Source organism: Setaria viridis, chromosome 9 (assembly GCF_005286985.2).
Source record: "Setaria viridis chromosome 9, Setaria_viridis_v4.0, whole genome shotgun sequence".
In the NCBI taxonomy this organism is placed as follows: domain Eukaryota; kingdom Viridiplantae; phylum Streptophyta; class Magnoliopsida; order Poales; family Poaceae; genus Setaria; species Setaria viridis.
The window spans coordinates 45,115,155-45,131,747 of NC_048271.2; the positions used below are offsets into that span (position 1 = coordinate 45,115,155).

At 48.7% G+C, this 16,593-nt stretch overlaps 1 protein-coding gene across 1 annotated transcript; it reads left to right on the forward strand.

The window, feature by feature from the left end:
• The first annotated feature begins 14,013 nt into the window (after nt 1–14,013).
• On the forward strand, nt 14,014–16,551 carry LOC117836318 (NAC domain-containing protein 58). Its single transcript, XM_034715722.2, has 3 exons — nt 14,014–14,556; nt 14,728–15,032; nt 15,546–16,551. Exons 1-3 carry the CDS (start codon nt 14,388–14,390, stop codon nt 16,161–16,163), a joined length of 1,092 nt encoding a protein of 363 aa, XP_034571613.1. The 5' UTR covers nt 14,014–14,387; the 3' UTR covers nt 16,164–16,551.
• The last annotated feature ends 42 nt before the right edge of the window (nt 16,552–16,593 follow it).

Genomic DNA, 16,593 nt, shown 5'->3' on the forward strand with positions numbered 1-16,593 from the left:
TTCATTGTTGCCTCGATTTATGTTATCTTTCTCACTTATAGCATACTAAAACATGTCTTTTACCTTTGGGTTGAATCAAAGAGAAATATTTCCTCCATCCTAAAATATAATAAAGAGACACTTCACTCGCAAAAGATGCATGTACCCCTACCCCGAGTTAATTATAACGTGGAGAGTTGTGTTGATGGCATCAGGGAAAACAATAAGTCCACTCCAACTAATCCACCGATCAGCCAAATTAGAGGACAATTAAATGAGTAATTATCTAAATACGCCTAAAATAACTTATATTTGGAAATAAAATTTAAATGCTTAATATTTTATATTTCAAAAGGGAAGAAGTATGCATGGAATAGACAAGGCTGGAGATTTTCCAACCGGAAACAGCTACGACCCTTTGCTAGTGTCTAGCAATGCCATAGAACTTAAGAGTATAGAGTATAGAGTATAGACTAACCGGAAAGGAGAGTATGGATGGAAACAAGTGATTATGAAAGAGAAGAAAGAGGGAAAGAAAGAGCACCCAAGCTCCTATCCCCGAATACGTCCAACCAGTGCGATTATAACTCGCCTCGAACCCATCCAAATTGATCGAGTGATCTCATACTTCAATTTTTCTCCTAACGCTATATCTGTTTATATTGGACATTTTTTTTATTTACCATTATTCGTGACAATGAGCCAAAACTCTCATGTATAGAATTTTCAAGGGGTGGGTGGGTCAGGTGTCGCGACTATACATCGTGTGCGTGACAAATTCATCGGGTGTCGCGTCTGCGGTCCGATGGCGTCCGTGTCCAAGCCGATTGATTAGGCTTATTTCCGTACGGCCCGATTAATTTCGACTTTTTTTTCCACCCGGACTTCGTCCTGCTTGGCCCGTTATTCAAACTACACTACTCAATGCAACAAGATTCAAACTCACGACGCATATTATGAAACAACCATGACTTATCACTACACTACTCAATGCTTTGTGAGTTATCTAAACTGTGGACCTTTTTAATACTTACTTTTCTTCTTCCCTTTTCATTTTTCTTTATTTTCTTTGTTTTCGTTTTCCGTTTCTTGTCTCTTTGTCTATTCTTTTTTTCTTTCTTCTCTTTTATTTATCTATTTATTTTCATCCCTTCTCCTTTTTCCATATTCTCTTTTCCTTTCTTATTTGTTCTTTCCTGTATTTTTATGACCATGTGTATATTTTTTATTACATAATTTCTTCATTAATTTTGTGTGTTCCTCGAGTAGCTATCTTATCTCAACTTTATAATTTTTTTTCTTTTCCCTCCTTTTATATTATTTTTTTCTTGCAGATACTCATATCTTCCATTATTATTGAACTATTCATCAAACTATATTTTTTTCTTCTTTCCTTAAATATTTTTGTGTGTTCATGATGATTGAAGAAATCTTTGACACAACATAATTTTTTCGTGGTGTACAATACTTTGTACAATTGTTTAGTTAACGATATAGTTCTGTTTATTATACACGTAGAATTATTTATTGCATATTGAGCCATACGTTCAAGATGCATACTTATTTGTTTGCGTCATTTGATATTTTTGTTCTGTATAAATACGTTGTTCTGTGAGTTTCTACAATTTGTTTGACGTACGCACAGATATTTTGTTCCCTAAGTCCGTATAATTTCCTCAATGTATACTATTGTTTTGTTCCGTCAGTTTGTATAATTTATTCCGGATGTATTTATTTTTATTCTTTAGTTCATATTATTTTGTTCAATGTATACTACTATTTTGTTCCGTCAGATTATATAATTTTATTTCAGGTGTATTTATTTATTATTATTGATTATTCTATTATTTTTTTCTTCTTTTTGTTCTCTTTTTTAATTTATTATTAGTGAATACAATATACCTATTTCGTATTATTTTATCCTTTAACTTTCCTTTGGATAGTAAATTGTTTTGTTTAGGTGTATTCTTTTATTATATGAGTTCGTGCAATTTGTTCGATGTGCACAACTTTTTGTCATGTAAGTTTATATAAATTGTTCTAGATTTATAAATTGTTGTTCTTTGAGTTGTACAATTTGTTTATACATTTTGTTCTGTAAGGCATGTATAATTGATTTGTTCTATAGGTTCATATGATTTGTTCGACGCGTATAGAAGACTGATTTGGCTCTCTTTTTCCTCAACCGGTCCAATACACAGTTGAATTCGGCAAAATTACGCAGGAGATTAGATTCGAACTCGTGACCTACTAGATGGGACATTCAAGAGCTACCACTACACTATTTAAATGTTCGTGATGTTCAATATATATTGTTCGTATTGTACCTTTTTTTTCATCATGTTTAATTTTTTGTCGCAGGAAATAGAAATTCGTTCGTGGTGTTCAAGTATTTGTTTGCATTAGTTAGATCTAATTAATCCGTATGCTAAAAAGTATTTTTTAAAATATTGTCCAAACATAGTCAAGTGGGGTCTTGTTTTGAAGATCTCGTCGTAATAAACATAATGGTGTAACTAAAATTTAATTTGGATGTTCGGTTTAGGAGTTATGAATTTTTTAATTTTTAGATTTGCATACATATGGGCCACGTCACCATTTTTTGTCATTTTTTGAATGCATGCTTTCTCCACTAACTCTTGCATGCACAGTGCATTTTCTTTCCACTAATTGTTGCATGCATCTCGAAAGCGGGGAGAAAGTGGTCCAACAATCCATGCACGTGTGTGGTGGATAGACACGCTAATTAGAAGGTGATAAACACAGATTTATCGTCTCTGATAACATATAACCGCGCCCGGGGTTGGGTGGTAGACCGTAGGGTCTCTTTGTCAATTAATTGATACATTTTCCCGTTATGGATTCTTTACTTCCGTTGTTGCGTTGTTGCGGATTCATATGTAACCTTCTTAAAATGACAAGTTTCACGATAGAAAAAAGAAACAACAAATTTAAACAAAGAAGAGTTTAAGCGGCTGTGCTGTGCCTACGTTGCATCTTTTTTTTTTAATTTTTTTCAGAGAGAGAACCTATGATGCATCTGTTGCATGTGCCCCCACACGCATCTCTCATCAGCAAGGCAGCGATGATAGCATAGTCATGGCTAAACGCATGGGCGGGGTGTTTAGATACGAGGGGATAAACTTTAGCAGGATCATGTCGGATGTTCGGACGCTAATTAGAAGGATTAAATATGAGTTAATTATAAAACTAATTACACAAATAGAATCTAATTCGCGAGACGAATCTATTAAGACTAATTAATCCATCATTAGCAAATGATTACTATAGCACCACATTGTCAAATCGTGGACTAATTAGGCTTAATAGATTCGCCTCGCGAATTAGACTCCATCTGTGCAATTAGTTTTGTAATTAGACTATATTTAATACTTCTAATTAGTATCCAAACATCTAAGATGACAGGTGTTAAAGTTTAGCACGAGGTATCAAACACCCCGAAGCGCATAAAATAGCATCATTCCGCAGCGCCAGCGCCGTGCTCGGCCTCGGTGCGCTTGCCAGGACCGGGCTACACCGGCGCAGCACCCGGTGCCCGCCCAGTTCAACGCTAGCTAGCATCACTATAGAAAAATAACGCATACGTGAAACCAAAGGAACTCGGAGACAGGGAGAGAACGAGAACCTCCCCTTTTTTTCTATCCGATGATGCGCGTGGGTGTCGCCGTCGTCTCTGTACTCGGCTCATCCGCTCATGTGCTGCGCCCACGCCGCTCCACTCCACTCCCCGTGATCCCTTCGAAACCCCGCAAAACCCACCGTGCCGTCTCGCTGTCCGTCTGCCTGTCGAGATCTCCGGTCGCGTGTAGTGTGTAGCGTCCAGCCCTCCCCCAACCTTTTCCTATGCTTCTTTTCAAAAAAAATATATTTTTCAGAGAGTGTTTTGCAGCACTCCATAAAAATTAGCTTCACTCCACCAACTCTAAAAAAACTCGCAGCCAAATATGTCTAGCTCCACCAACTCCAGCTTCAGAAAAAAGGTGGAGCTAGGGTCAAATCCATATTTTTGGTGGAGTACCTCGGGGGTGCTCCAAAAACACAAGTTTCTAACCTCCTCGTGAAGTTGTGATTATTTACCCACCATTGCTACCGGTTACACAACTTACCGGTTCGTTTCTAATTTTTCTATCCCCTCCTAGTCGTTGTTTCCTACCTCTGCCGCTCATCACGCCGCGGCCGGCTCGCCCCCGACCGCCGGACCGCGCCGCCCCCGGCCACCGTCGCCCACCGCCGCCGGCCGCTGGACCCTGCCGCCCCTACCGTTGTGGCCCGCCGCGGCCAACTCGCCCCCAATCGCCAGAACACGTCGCCCCCGACTACTGAAAAGGCTCGGCGGCTGGCGAGCTCCCCCGGGCGCCCTCCATGGCTGGCGGGGGGATCTCCCTAGGCGTCGCAGTCGGGACCCATGACCGGCCGGGGAAGCTTCCCAGGCGCCGCGACCGGTGTCCATGGCCTATGGGGGCGAGCTCCCCTGGGCGGCGCGGTCGGGGGTAGGCCGGCGGGGGCGAGCTCCCCCAGGGTGACGCGTGCGGGCTGCAGGACACCGGCCGAGCTCAAGCTCCATGTGGCCGCGGGCGAGCGAGATCCCACGCGATGCTGCTCTTGCGATTTGCGAACCGGAAGAAAGAGGAAAAAGCTAGCTGAAGCCTGCTGATTGCTTGCTCGTGTAGATGAGATTCGTTTTCATCGTCATTTCCGATTGATGATTGATGAGTAAGATTGTTCTACATTTCACAAGATAATTTCTCATAATACATGTAGCGTTGTCTAAAATTGAGAAGAGAAGAGAAGAGAAGGAAAAGGAAGAGGAAGATAAAGAGGAAGAGGAGAGGAGAAAATAGAAGAGTATGATATGTGGACCCATTCACAAAAGATAAAATAGACTATTCTTAGCAAGTTCTCATATTTCTGGAGCTGGAGCACTGCAATTAACCAAACACGTACAACAAATTTATGTTGAAATTGATGGGGCTGTTAAAAATGAAGTTGATGGAGTGAAGTTGTTTTTTTAAAGCAAAGTGCTACCAACCAAGCCCGAAGGTAACTTTTTTCCAGAGCGGAGGCGTGGGCTGATCCGGCCGGTTTTCTCGCGGCGTGTCCATTCCAGCCTTAACCTGCCTCCGGAGTCCAGCCGGCGTCGGAGTCGTCGCGTTTTCGATGCGCGCATGTCATGTGGCCGCCCGCCACCACCCGTATCGAGACGGATGCTGACACCTGGTTGGTATGGAGATGGCAGAGTTGCACCAAGTCAGGCACTCGGGCTCTAAATTTGTTTTGTCTGGCGTCCATTAGTTGCGGTGGCCTAGATTTGGTTGGTCGCCAAATTATAATCCGGCCACCAACCTTCGGACGGCCTGAATTCCGAAGCAACAACAACCTCTTTACGAGACTGCTCGGCTCTGGCCTCTGGGTAAAGAATTGAAGCCCAGGGTGCAAGCACTCGTAGTTGTTCGTCATGCCGAGCTTTCTTCCAGCTCTGACGAACTAGGTAGACTCCCTTTTCCACATGATTATCAGTTTATTATTACTGTTACAGGAACTATAGTTTGACAAATGCTTCAAATAGTTAATTATGTTTCGCAGCCAATCGGCACCGCCGCTTTCACTTTTGCCATCTCAGTATCTGGCTGTCTTCTCGTCATTACGTGGTTAAGGCACAGTAACCAGTCATTTTTCCTTGGCCAAAGAGGGGTAGTCCGGGTAGATGCAGAGTGGGACGAGATACATCGGGTGCTAGATGGCCATCGAATACCTTTGTCCGGTGCGGACGTCACACTCTGCCCGTACCCGCACTGCGTGGCGCCAATGAGATTTGGGGTCTTGTCCTTGGACGGACATGCCAAAGTGATTGTTGCCTGATGCTTGGAGGTTTGCCCACACGACACAGGGCTTTGCCTTTGCTATCCAACCTCCTCTCTGCAGTGCACAGCGGCTCAGCGCTCACCGTCACTGATCGACGAGCGAGCAGACGAGCACAGACACAGACAGCACCGTATTAACGCGGCTCAGGGGCTCTCTCGCGCAGCCCTGGCCACCACCATGTCTGCAAATCTCAGTAAAGCTTCATCCGATGAAAAGCTGCGAGCTTTTCGGTCAACTTGTCAGCGTGCAATCACAGCATGATGTGTACGTACTAGCAGCGGCGATCTCTGATGGACCTACCACCAACAAACTCCTATAACATGAGGCATTGTCGCAATGAGGCATGATTAGGACTGGACTTCCGGATAGCTTAGATGATGGGACATGCATGATTAGAGCTAAGCTAAACTTTCAGTTGGAGTGGGTTTTGTGGTACGGTTGACAAGATCCGGTCTGGCAACCAGGAGGGTAAGTAGTCGAGCATGATGGAGAACAGCAGTAGGTCCTACGACTATCCTCATCATCGCTCCAGCCTGTTGGGCCAGCAAAGCTTCTGCTTGTTGCACACCCAAGTGAGGTGTGCCAGGGCGGCTCGCTGCCTGCCTGGCTTTCTTTAACAACAAGAAGAACCGACCAAAAGTATGGTCTGCTCTGAATCAAAACCAGGTCGAATGTTAGGACAGGTAGAAACATATGATATTAGGAGCTGTCACACCTGTGGGCTGCCGTTATCGCCGCTTGAGCAAGAAGAGCTGAGGCTTTTCGGCTCGTGTGGGCCGGGAGTTAACTGGGCCGTGTGTTCTTGGGAAAAACAGCAGAATGGGTTTGGATCTGAAACCCGTGGATTTTAGACCCGATGGAGGCGGGGTGGGTCTGTTTCCCCCCGGGTTTGCGGGTCCGAGGACCCAAAACTGAGCGGGGACGAGGCCCGAAGTGTACATTTCAACTCAAAAACTAGGTATAGCCCAGCCCAACAACAACAACCCTAGATATATAACTCTCCACTTCCACGGTTCCATCTAGTCCGTCTCCCTGCGCCGCACAGCTCCTGCACGGCCGCACCCCCAAATCCCCCGTCACGGCGCCGCCCGCGCCCCTGTGACTCTATATGTGAACAGATCTGTTATGTCATTGTTGCTCGAGTTTTGGGGCACCTACGGGTTTCGGAGGCGGGTGCACATTGTCACCCGAAATGATGTTCGAGTTCGGGACGGATTTTATTCTCGAGTTTTGGGGTGGGTTCGCGGAAGCTCCGCCCGACCCCGACCCACCCATTGCCATCCCTAGCCAGAGCATGTTTCTACAGCGTTCGGTTCGCTGTCTCGTGATGATTTGCTGGCGGCAACAATCACGCTGTGCAACTAATCTGGGCGGCGTTGCGGCGACTAGCCACCAGGACGGATGGATCAGCGCATGTCAGGGAACCAAACATCCCCTCAATTTGGCGCTGCTGCTGCGGACGACGGAAAGATGAGGGCGACAGCTTCAATTTGCGCGTGCTTCAAGACTCCAGAAGTCCAGAGGATGATGGCTTCTCACTTTGCAGTTTCTTCTCAGGAATACCGTTGGAGTTTCAATCTGAACGCGTGCTTATCCGAACTAGACAGCTCTCACGCGTGTACTTGCAACCTCGATGTTCAGAAGGTTCAGCAGCTCCCATCAACCACGTACGTGCTGTGCTCCCAATCAGTGAACCGGCATCAGGTCACAAAGATTACACACCACAGCAGTACCACACGAGTGTTCCTCACTCACGTATACGAATACCATACGGCGCCCCCACATCGTCCGCGTACGTATACGTGCCAGTCCACGCGACGCCAGCGCGGACACACTCCGAGGAGGAACCGCACGGCACGCGAGATATTTGCTAAACCAATCGGATTCGCCTCGCGTTTTGACTAGGCTCCCGATCGACACACACACTCGGCCACCCGGGGCGCGTGCCCGCCCCGGCGCCCGCGCTCGGCCCGGCCGCCCTACCGCCCGCGTCGCTTTCGGCGGCCGCAGCGCAGCGCACGCGCGACGGCGAAGGGAGATGGAAGAAAGAGTCAAAGAGCCCGATCGATCGGCGGCTGTGTGACGGCCGGGTCCGACCCGCGTGATGCGGGGGGTGGACGCCAGGACGTACGCTGCGGTCAGCCCGCCGGTCACCGGCCGCCGTCGTCTTCGCCGCGCGGACCGCGCGCGCCCGCCCGCCGCCGCCGCCCCTCCTCCCCGGGCCTGCACGTACGCAGCGGATGCTTCAACGCAACGAATTGGTAGGGGCGGGCCTTTTTTTATCCGGTGGCCGGGTTACCTGGCATGCAATGCAGGCGCGGGGTCTGCGGGCCCCGCGCGCCGTGCATGATCACGTACGCTGGCACGCCGTCGTTACCGCGCGGTGCGTGTGGGTTCGATGGATTGCACTTGCATGCAGCTAGTCTCGTGGGGGATAAGCACCACGTTGCTGTCGTGCGTGCAGATGTTCCAGCCCTATTCTCTATCTGGCACTCCGTTCCTTTTCCATCTCTTTACTTTTGTCAATGTTAGAGATGCTGTTCCTTTTTGGCTAGATTTTCATCGCCGGCCGTGGTGGCGTACTGGCGTTCGTGTTGAAATGGTGTTTCCCTTTTCTGTTTTTAGACAGTTAGCGCACGGTTCCAAATACGTCTTTGTAGCATGACTTATCTGCATGAGCTTATTTACGTCACAATTGGGAGTTGGGACGGGTATATGTCTTATTGTGGCATACAAGACACCCTCCAATTATTAGCATATACTGCATACCGCAACTTGCTGTCGGTGATCACTTGATCAAAGATCGAGGCAGAGATACACATGCCGGATTTGTCAAAGCTACGCACCTCACTTGGATAAGTTCAACATCTCTGCTAGGGATTTTGTGGCAGGATGGAGGTGGTCGTAGCTTCTTGAATCTTGCTTGATGGTTAAGATTTTGCAGTGTTCTCAGCTCAAGTGTTCATTGAACAGGTTGAGGCTCTGTTAGATATCGATCTGTAGGGGACTTATGTGTCGACGGGGAATTTTATATATATCCTCATCGTTGTCAAATTAAATTAAAAAAAGAGAAAATACATGATTATGGGAGGTAAAAATATGAATGGTCCAGAGTAAAGTCCAAACCCATCAACCAGTTTTTATCTAAAGCCAAGAAAGCAACTGTAGGCCACCACCCTGGTGTTCCAGCTATCCAGATCACGACCTGAAAACTCTAGGAGGGGTAGTGCTGATGCTATCACCATCTTTTTGGCGAGTGCAACAACACTTCCAGCCCATGAAGCTAGTGCAACTAGTCAAAAGCGAGCAGCATCGAACAGGATTACGAGACCCATGCATATATGCATCCTCGAAGAAGACCCGACGACCCACACTTTAGGTCATTGGGTGGCGGCAGAAGTGCGCATTTTCTCTGCATTTTCCACGCCCAAGTGCTCGCATTTTCACGCGGAGAAAAGCGCTCGATCGATCCGGTGGTGCAAAAGCTGCAGGTGTACTCCTTTGGAAAAACAAGTGCCCGGCACGGCCTGTACGTGGTTTCCAACCAAAACACACACTGACGCACAAGAATCATTCGCCTCTCACTGCACATGCATGCGTGGGTAGTTCAGAGCAAACTATATTTCCAGGTGTAACTATATTTGAAAAATCTTGACTGCTCATGCTATATATTAGAGCTAGCTAGCGTATGGTCGATATGTATATATACATCTTTCCACGTTAATACCCAAGCGGTTCATCAGCATATCGCGCGTTCGGCGTTCCGATCGACCTCGTTCCAACTGAAAGTCTCACGTCCTGGTCGCGTGTTTGCCCTCGGTTCTTTGAAATCTTCTCGCATCTGACGACGTCGCTCTCTCCCGCATCATCACCCCGCCGTATCCATGCACACCTCACCTGCGTCTGCGTTCTCTTTCTGACTCGATCCCAAGAGAGAGGCGTGTGGCCGTACGCCGCAGGGATTGTCCCGTCGGATATGCCGGCCGGTCGCCCGGTCCTCTCAAGGTTTTTGCGCGCGCGTGTGGGAATACCAGCTGGTGGGGAGCTTCGGATAATCACGGGCGGACTTCTGGGCAGGCAGGCAGCACGCTTTACAGTTTGCACACCTCCAGCAAAGTCTGAACTCAAAGCTACAGGCTACAGCTTTTGTCTTGTACTGTAACTCTCTGTCCTCCAAAGGCCCGGCCCAGTCCAACCTTGACTTGGACGGCTTCCTCGATCAACAAGCACCAGAGGCCCGGGAGATCAAGAATGGTAAAAGTATAATCTGGTTCGTGCCGCAGTCGTACACTAATTTTTAGATGCAGAGATTTTTTAGGAGTAGACAATATTTTTAGATGTAGAACTATCAAGAGCAGTACATATTGCATTGCCCTCGATAAAAAGGAAAAGGAGAAATGCAGGGGCTTTCAACACACAGTTTTTGGCCTTGTCTCCAATGTATTTGTAATTCGTATAACCTAGCCATTTTATAAAACGAATTTCAATGAAATTTTATAAAAATAAGACCATGACATAATATTTGGCTATTGATACCTGTTAAATACAAAAGCACATCAGTTTTAATAAAGAAAAGGGTAAGGAGAGAAAGTGCACAAGTCTAATCGACAGAAGAGCAACAGGACCGCATCAGGTTTGAGTTTGACCATTTCAGTTCATGTTTTTCCTCAGAGAAAGTAAGAATGAGAATTTCACCAGGTGAACTTGCTGCCCAACGAGTAGACCTCGAGCAAGCTTGCCGCCTCGAGCATCAGCTTGTCAGAAGGTTGCTGGCGAGCCTCTAACCTAAGCACTCTTCTAGTAAATTAAATTAACATGGGGTGTATATCACATATATATGTGCATGTAACACAACAAAAGGTGAGCTGACTTGGTTTTTAAATCAGTACTCAGTGCTGAATAACTAGGCTTTGTATCTTGCCCCAAACAATCTGTATTATCTTTAATTTATATATAGATTTCATTACCATGATTCCTGAACCTATATCTTTCTTTCTTTTTCCTCTGTCTCTCTTATTCATCAACGGGTATATATAAGCTAGTACTAACGATATTCGCATACCTAGCCTAAATATCCTAGGCCCACCAGAGATCCCGATTAAGAAATAGTGATCACATTTCGAAAGTGATGTCCCTTTAAGCATTGCTCAATATTCTCGCTGACATTATCTAACCTAAATATTCCGGGCTGACAGTCAAGATAACATTGATCAGTCTAATCGAAGTCTTGTCGAAACGGCAATCATCAAATGAGCGGTCTAATCGCCGTGTTTATGGTAAACGACCGTTTTAGCACATAGTGGCTCTTTGCCTCTCCCTGTCGAGAGAAAAACGATGACGATAATGGTGGGGGGAGGTGGCGAGAAGAGAGAACTCGGTAGATACGCGTCGCCCTCACACGTCTTTCTACGTGTACCTGCTCTCCTTCACGTTTTACGCCACACCACGTTCATTTACTTGCAGAAAGAACTAACCGGGATCGAACGAGTTCCCAAGCAGATTAACATTCTCCCTCTCCCAGACCTCCCGTGTTGTAATCGCTCGCGCGGCTGGCCGCTGCCGCCGCCGTGCGGCGCGGCACGTTGGCAGCCGGGCGGCTGGCCGGAGTGCTCGCGCCGCCCTCGACGCGGGAGACGAAGACGGCGGAGGCGATGCGATCGATCTCCTTCTCCGTGGCCGTGCTGCATGCGCGCGGGTGCGCGTCGGGCGAAGACAAACCGGTGCCGTCATCCCCGTCGCCAGCGTGATGGGCGCTCGGGGGCGCGGCCGGCGGTCGACACGTGCCTCGACAGCGACGAGGCGAACCGCGCGACGACGACCGCAAAGTTACTCGATATGGAATTCCATTCTATTCCGCCGATGGCGACGTCCGCCCGCCCCGCCGATGGCCGATCGATCGCGCGCGGCACAGAGCCCCCGCCCGCGACGTCGCTGTTCACGCCGATGACTGACTGAACCCGGCGCGGGGCGGCCGGTGCCCTTCCATTTTTAGGCCCCTCGCCTCGCCTCTCTCTCACTGGCCAGTGATGGCGAGCGCATGATTGAGCTTGAGCGTCCTGAGAGATCATTATATTGCATCGGACTGGCTAGCTGCTAAGAATAGTAGCAGCATAGCACTGGCAATGGCAGCGACACGGGTTGACAGATAGATCGATGCGACCCCGGCCGCCAGCTACGTTCGCTCAGTGATTACGATCAGGATAACCACGCCCTCTTCCTAAACTCAGCCAGCCACACGAATATCCAGCTGCTAATTCCGTCTGCGGCTCGACGGAAAGCTACTGATCTTTGCTCGTCGCCAGCAAGATTATCACGCCATCAGGCCACGGGTTTGCCTGAAACGTGAGGGTGGAGGGGCCCCGGTGCTTCTCCACCGCGAGCCCAGGCAGCAGATGGATCGACCGGGCGTGCGGGGCCGCCACGGGTCTCCAACGCGCGTGTTTGGGATAAAGATCAGTTTTTTTAATCACTTTGCTTATTGGCATTAATTAGACTTGTAATTCTGTGGGTTAGTTTTGTGCGGGTGTTTGGTATTGTGGTGTGGCGAGCACGCTACTACACGTGTCTGCTTGATTTTATTTTATTTTTGTAAACTCTACGGAGACGTTCGATTCCGTTATGATGATTTGGCAATGCTTTTGGTGCAAGAAAACCAGTATAAAATAACTTATTTACATTTAATCATCAAAATTAAATTTGACCCAAGAAATCCTAGGATGAATTTTGTACTTTGAGAAACACACCTCTTTTACTTCAGAACAAAACCTATATACCTAGTACATGTATAGTATAGCTTTATTTGAAATTTAGTAGCGAAAAACCTAACTCTACACGGCTATGACAGGACACACCTCATTTGAAATTTAGCGGAGAAATAGTATGTTATATCCCTCGGATTTCTTAACACGTGATGGAGCGAATTGTCCAATTGTCCACATAAGGCCGCCACATGGGTAATTACTCTTCACCTCTCCGGGGATAAGCTGGAGCTGCACCTGGGGTTTTGGCTTTTCGATAGACAAAGACCATACACGTCTTTTCATGGAAACTAATCAGTCGGTCAAGAATCAAGAGTCAATAAAAACGAAATTGTACATGTTGAGTAGTTATTCGACGAACAAGATGACAAGCAATCGAGTTCACAAGTAGCTTTTGATGTTACGTATTAGTGTGTCGAAAACGATAAACATTTTATGGTGCAAAATTTAAGTTCATTTTTTTTATTTTACCAAAATGCCTCGTGGGCATCATCAAAACTAAAAAATTGACTAGGTAGATTAGACATGAAAACAAGCATCAAAACCGCTGGTTTAACCCTCATCACAGACGGGGAAAAAAAAGCTGGACTATGTACCACATGCAGCCATACAAGTTACAAGGTAAAAGGAAGAAGCATGATCTCGGTACATGATAAAGTTTAAGACATGGTAAGACTGCATGTGTGTTTCTCTGTTCTTCCAGATTAACCTACATCTTAAATGGTCCCTCTTGCAGTCTTGCCCTTCTTACCCAAAAAGGCTCTAGCAAAGAAATCTTGCAGTAGCATCCTTGTTTGTCCGCTGCATCCCTGAGCCGAGCTAAATCTATGACCTGGGCCTCACGACTAGACCTACGTTCATATCTGTCAACATATGCACGCTCCATGCGTGTTCGTACTTTGGTTATTTTTCTCATATTAACATTGTCCTTTGGTCCATTTGTCAATCTGTATTTATCGAAGTACTTGACACACGAAATGAATTTTGAAACAACCAAGTTGCCACTCCATTATATGTTTCATTGAACCCTACTGTGGTTGAATAATTTAGTTCGGCGCGTCTTTTCCCGCTGCCGCTGGCCACAAGGATGCCATGGGTGGGGTTGGGGGATTCCGCCCCCGATGGTATGTGCCAAGAAACCCCTTGCCCCTGCCCCAGTCAGTCGCTTGCTGGACTGGAAGCATCGGCCGCCAACGCCACCACGTGCCGGCGCGAGGCGAGTTCCAGCGGCTCCCGTCACGGGGCCCCCTCCCCACCAATCCCCGGTGCTATCACGCCGGACGTGGTTGCGCCGTTGCGCGGGGAGGAATAGCGATCCAACGATAGCCACAGGACGCAGGCACGCAGCACGGGCTGGCCATTCCCTTCCCCCACCCCGTTCGTCTCTGCCTTCTGCTAAACTGCCCCTCGGCGGCTCACGGATCCATTCCACCACCGGGGCCGTGCGCCAGCAGGCGGCGTCACGCACGCAAGCGGACAAGAATCCGCGTGCTTATAAGCAGGCCCTCCCCTCCCGTCCCCAAAAATTCCAGCCCTCCATTTCTCATTAGCTCTTGCTAAGCTTCTCTCCTTCCCTCCCTCCCCCTCCTCGAGGGCGCGAGCTTTTAGTTCACCAGTTACTCTCTCAGCCCCCGTAGCTTGATTAGCAGGAGCTTTCTTGGGAAGTGAATCAGCGGTCGAGGCTGGCAGCTAGGGTTTTGTAGGGGTCGCGATCGCCTCGTTGTCGATCGAGCAGGTGTACTAGCTAGCTAGGCCGGGGGTGTGCCGATGATCATGGCGAACCCGGCGACGATGCTGCCGCCCGGCTTCCGGTTCCACCCGACGGACGAGGAGCTGATCCTCCACTACCTCCGCAACCGCGCCGGCAACGCGGGGTGCCCGGTCGACATCATCGCCGACGTCGACATCTACAAGTTCGATCCATGGGACCTGCCATGTTCGTACCCCCTCCCCGCGCCTTTGCACTCACATCATGCATACCATGATCATTCGCGCACGCACCTGACCTGATCGATCCCCACTTGCCCTCCGCTTCGCTAACTGATCTATCCGTACGAGACCAGTAATTTAATCGAGGACTAATTTTGCTTTCGATCGTGCTTTGCAGCAAGGGCGGCGTACGGGGACAAGGAGTGGTACTTCTTCAGCCCGCGCGACCGCAAGTACCCGAACGGGATCCGGCCGAACCGCGCCGCGGGCTCCGGCTACTGGAAGGCCACCGGCACCGACAAGCCCATCCACAGCAGCGCCACCGGCGAGAGCGTAGGCGTCAAGAAGGCGCTCGTCTTCTACAAGGGCCGCCCGCCCAAGGGCACCAAGACCAACTGGATCATGCACGAGTACCGCCTTGCCGCCGACGCCCAGGCCGGCCACACCTACCGCCCCATGAAGTTCCGCAACGCCTCCATGAGGGTACGTACCTAATCCAATCGCCAACTCCCTAGCAAGCTTTTGCATATGCATGAAGAGACTAGGTGAAATCAAAGAACAAATGATGATTAGACCCCCTTGGCTTTTGCCATGTTCATCTACATGTAGTAGTCAGCATCATGTCGGCTAGTTGCATACTTTTTCACTGCTTGCGCATGCACGGTTGCGCTACTATTTGCAACCTGATGGCCTGATCTTTTCTGGCGATGTTTCTGATGCGGGTTCGTGGCACGTCAATATTGTTTATCGCATCGGTGTGTGGCTTGCAAATGGACGCAAGAGCCGCTTTAATAATTTTGTGGCGTTCTTAAAGAAATGTTCTTTAGGCATACTTGGCATGGTTGCGCCAAGTCAATTGATCCGACAATGATAGGCGCGACGCGTACGTGTTGATGATTGATTCATCTGCGCCCGATCTGTGTGGCATTAGCTATTTTAATCCCGAATCCTATTTCTAATTACTTGTGCGATCTCGATCGTCTGCGCATGGTGCAGCTGGATGACTGGGTGCTGTGCCGGATCTACAAGAAGACCAGCCACGCGTCGCCGATGGCGGTGCCGCCGCTCTCCGACCACGAGCAGGACGAGCCGTGCGGCGGCTTCGACGAGAACCCCTACGCCGCGTCGTCGAGCGCCGCCATGCTCGTGCAGGGCGCGTACCCGGCGCTGCAGGCCGCGGCCGGCGCCGCGCAGAGGATGCCCAGGATCCCATCCCTCTCCGAGCTCTTCAACGATCCCTCGCTGGCGCACTTCTTCGAGGACGCCGGCAGCGTCGTCCCGGACATGGCGCGGCTCGATCAGCAGCACCATCACCACCAGCACGCCGGCGCCACTCTCCTCGGCCACCCCGTCACGAGCCAGCTACTGGTCAACAGCATGCACGGGCAGACGATCCCGCAGATGGATTCGTCTGCCTCGACGTCGGCCGCCGCGGGCGACGGCGCTGCCGGCAAGCGCAAGAGATCATCGGAGACGAGTACTAACGCCGGCACGGCATCTGCAGCGAAGAAACCGAACGGCTCCTGCTTTGGTGCAACGTTCCAAATAGGCAACGGGCTGCAGGGGTCCCTGGGCCACCACATGCTGCTCCATTCTAACACGGGGATGAACTGACAGATTGGTCTCCACTGAAAGCTACTATACTCGAGCATTAAATTGGGATTTGAACATTGGGCTCTAAATATAGGGCGGAGAAACATAAAGAAATGGTTAATATATGGGTAAAGGGATTGTACTTGTAGATTCCAGTAGTAGTGTCAACTAGGGACACCATAGTTGATTGGGTTTGTGGTGTGTAAACATTTTGTTCTCCTGTACATAGGGGGTGTTTGGTTCCACCTTGCTAAACTTTAGTTGCTAAAGTTTAACAACTTTTAGCTGCTAAACTGCCAAACACCCTTGCTAAAACTTGCTAAAGTTGAGTTGCTAAAGTTTAGCACTTTAGCAAGTTTTTGGTTGCTAAAACTTGCTAAAAGGTGGGTTGGACAACCTATACCCCTCATTTATTGTTTGTCTCCCCCTCCTGCGCACCTTTAATAAGGGT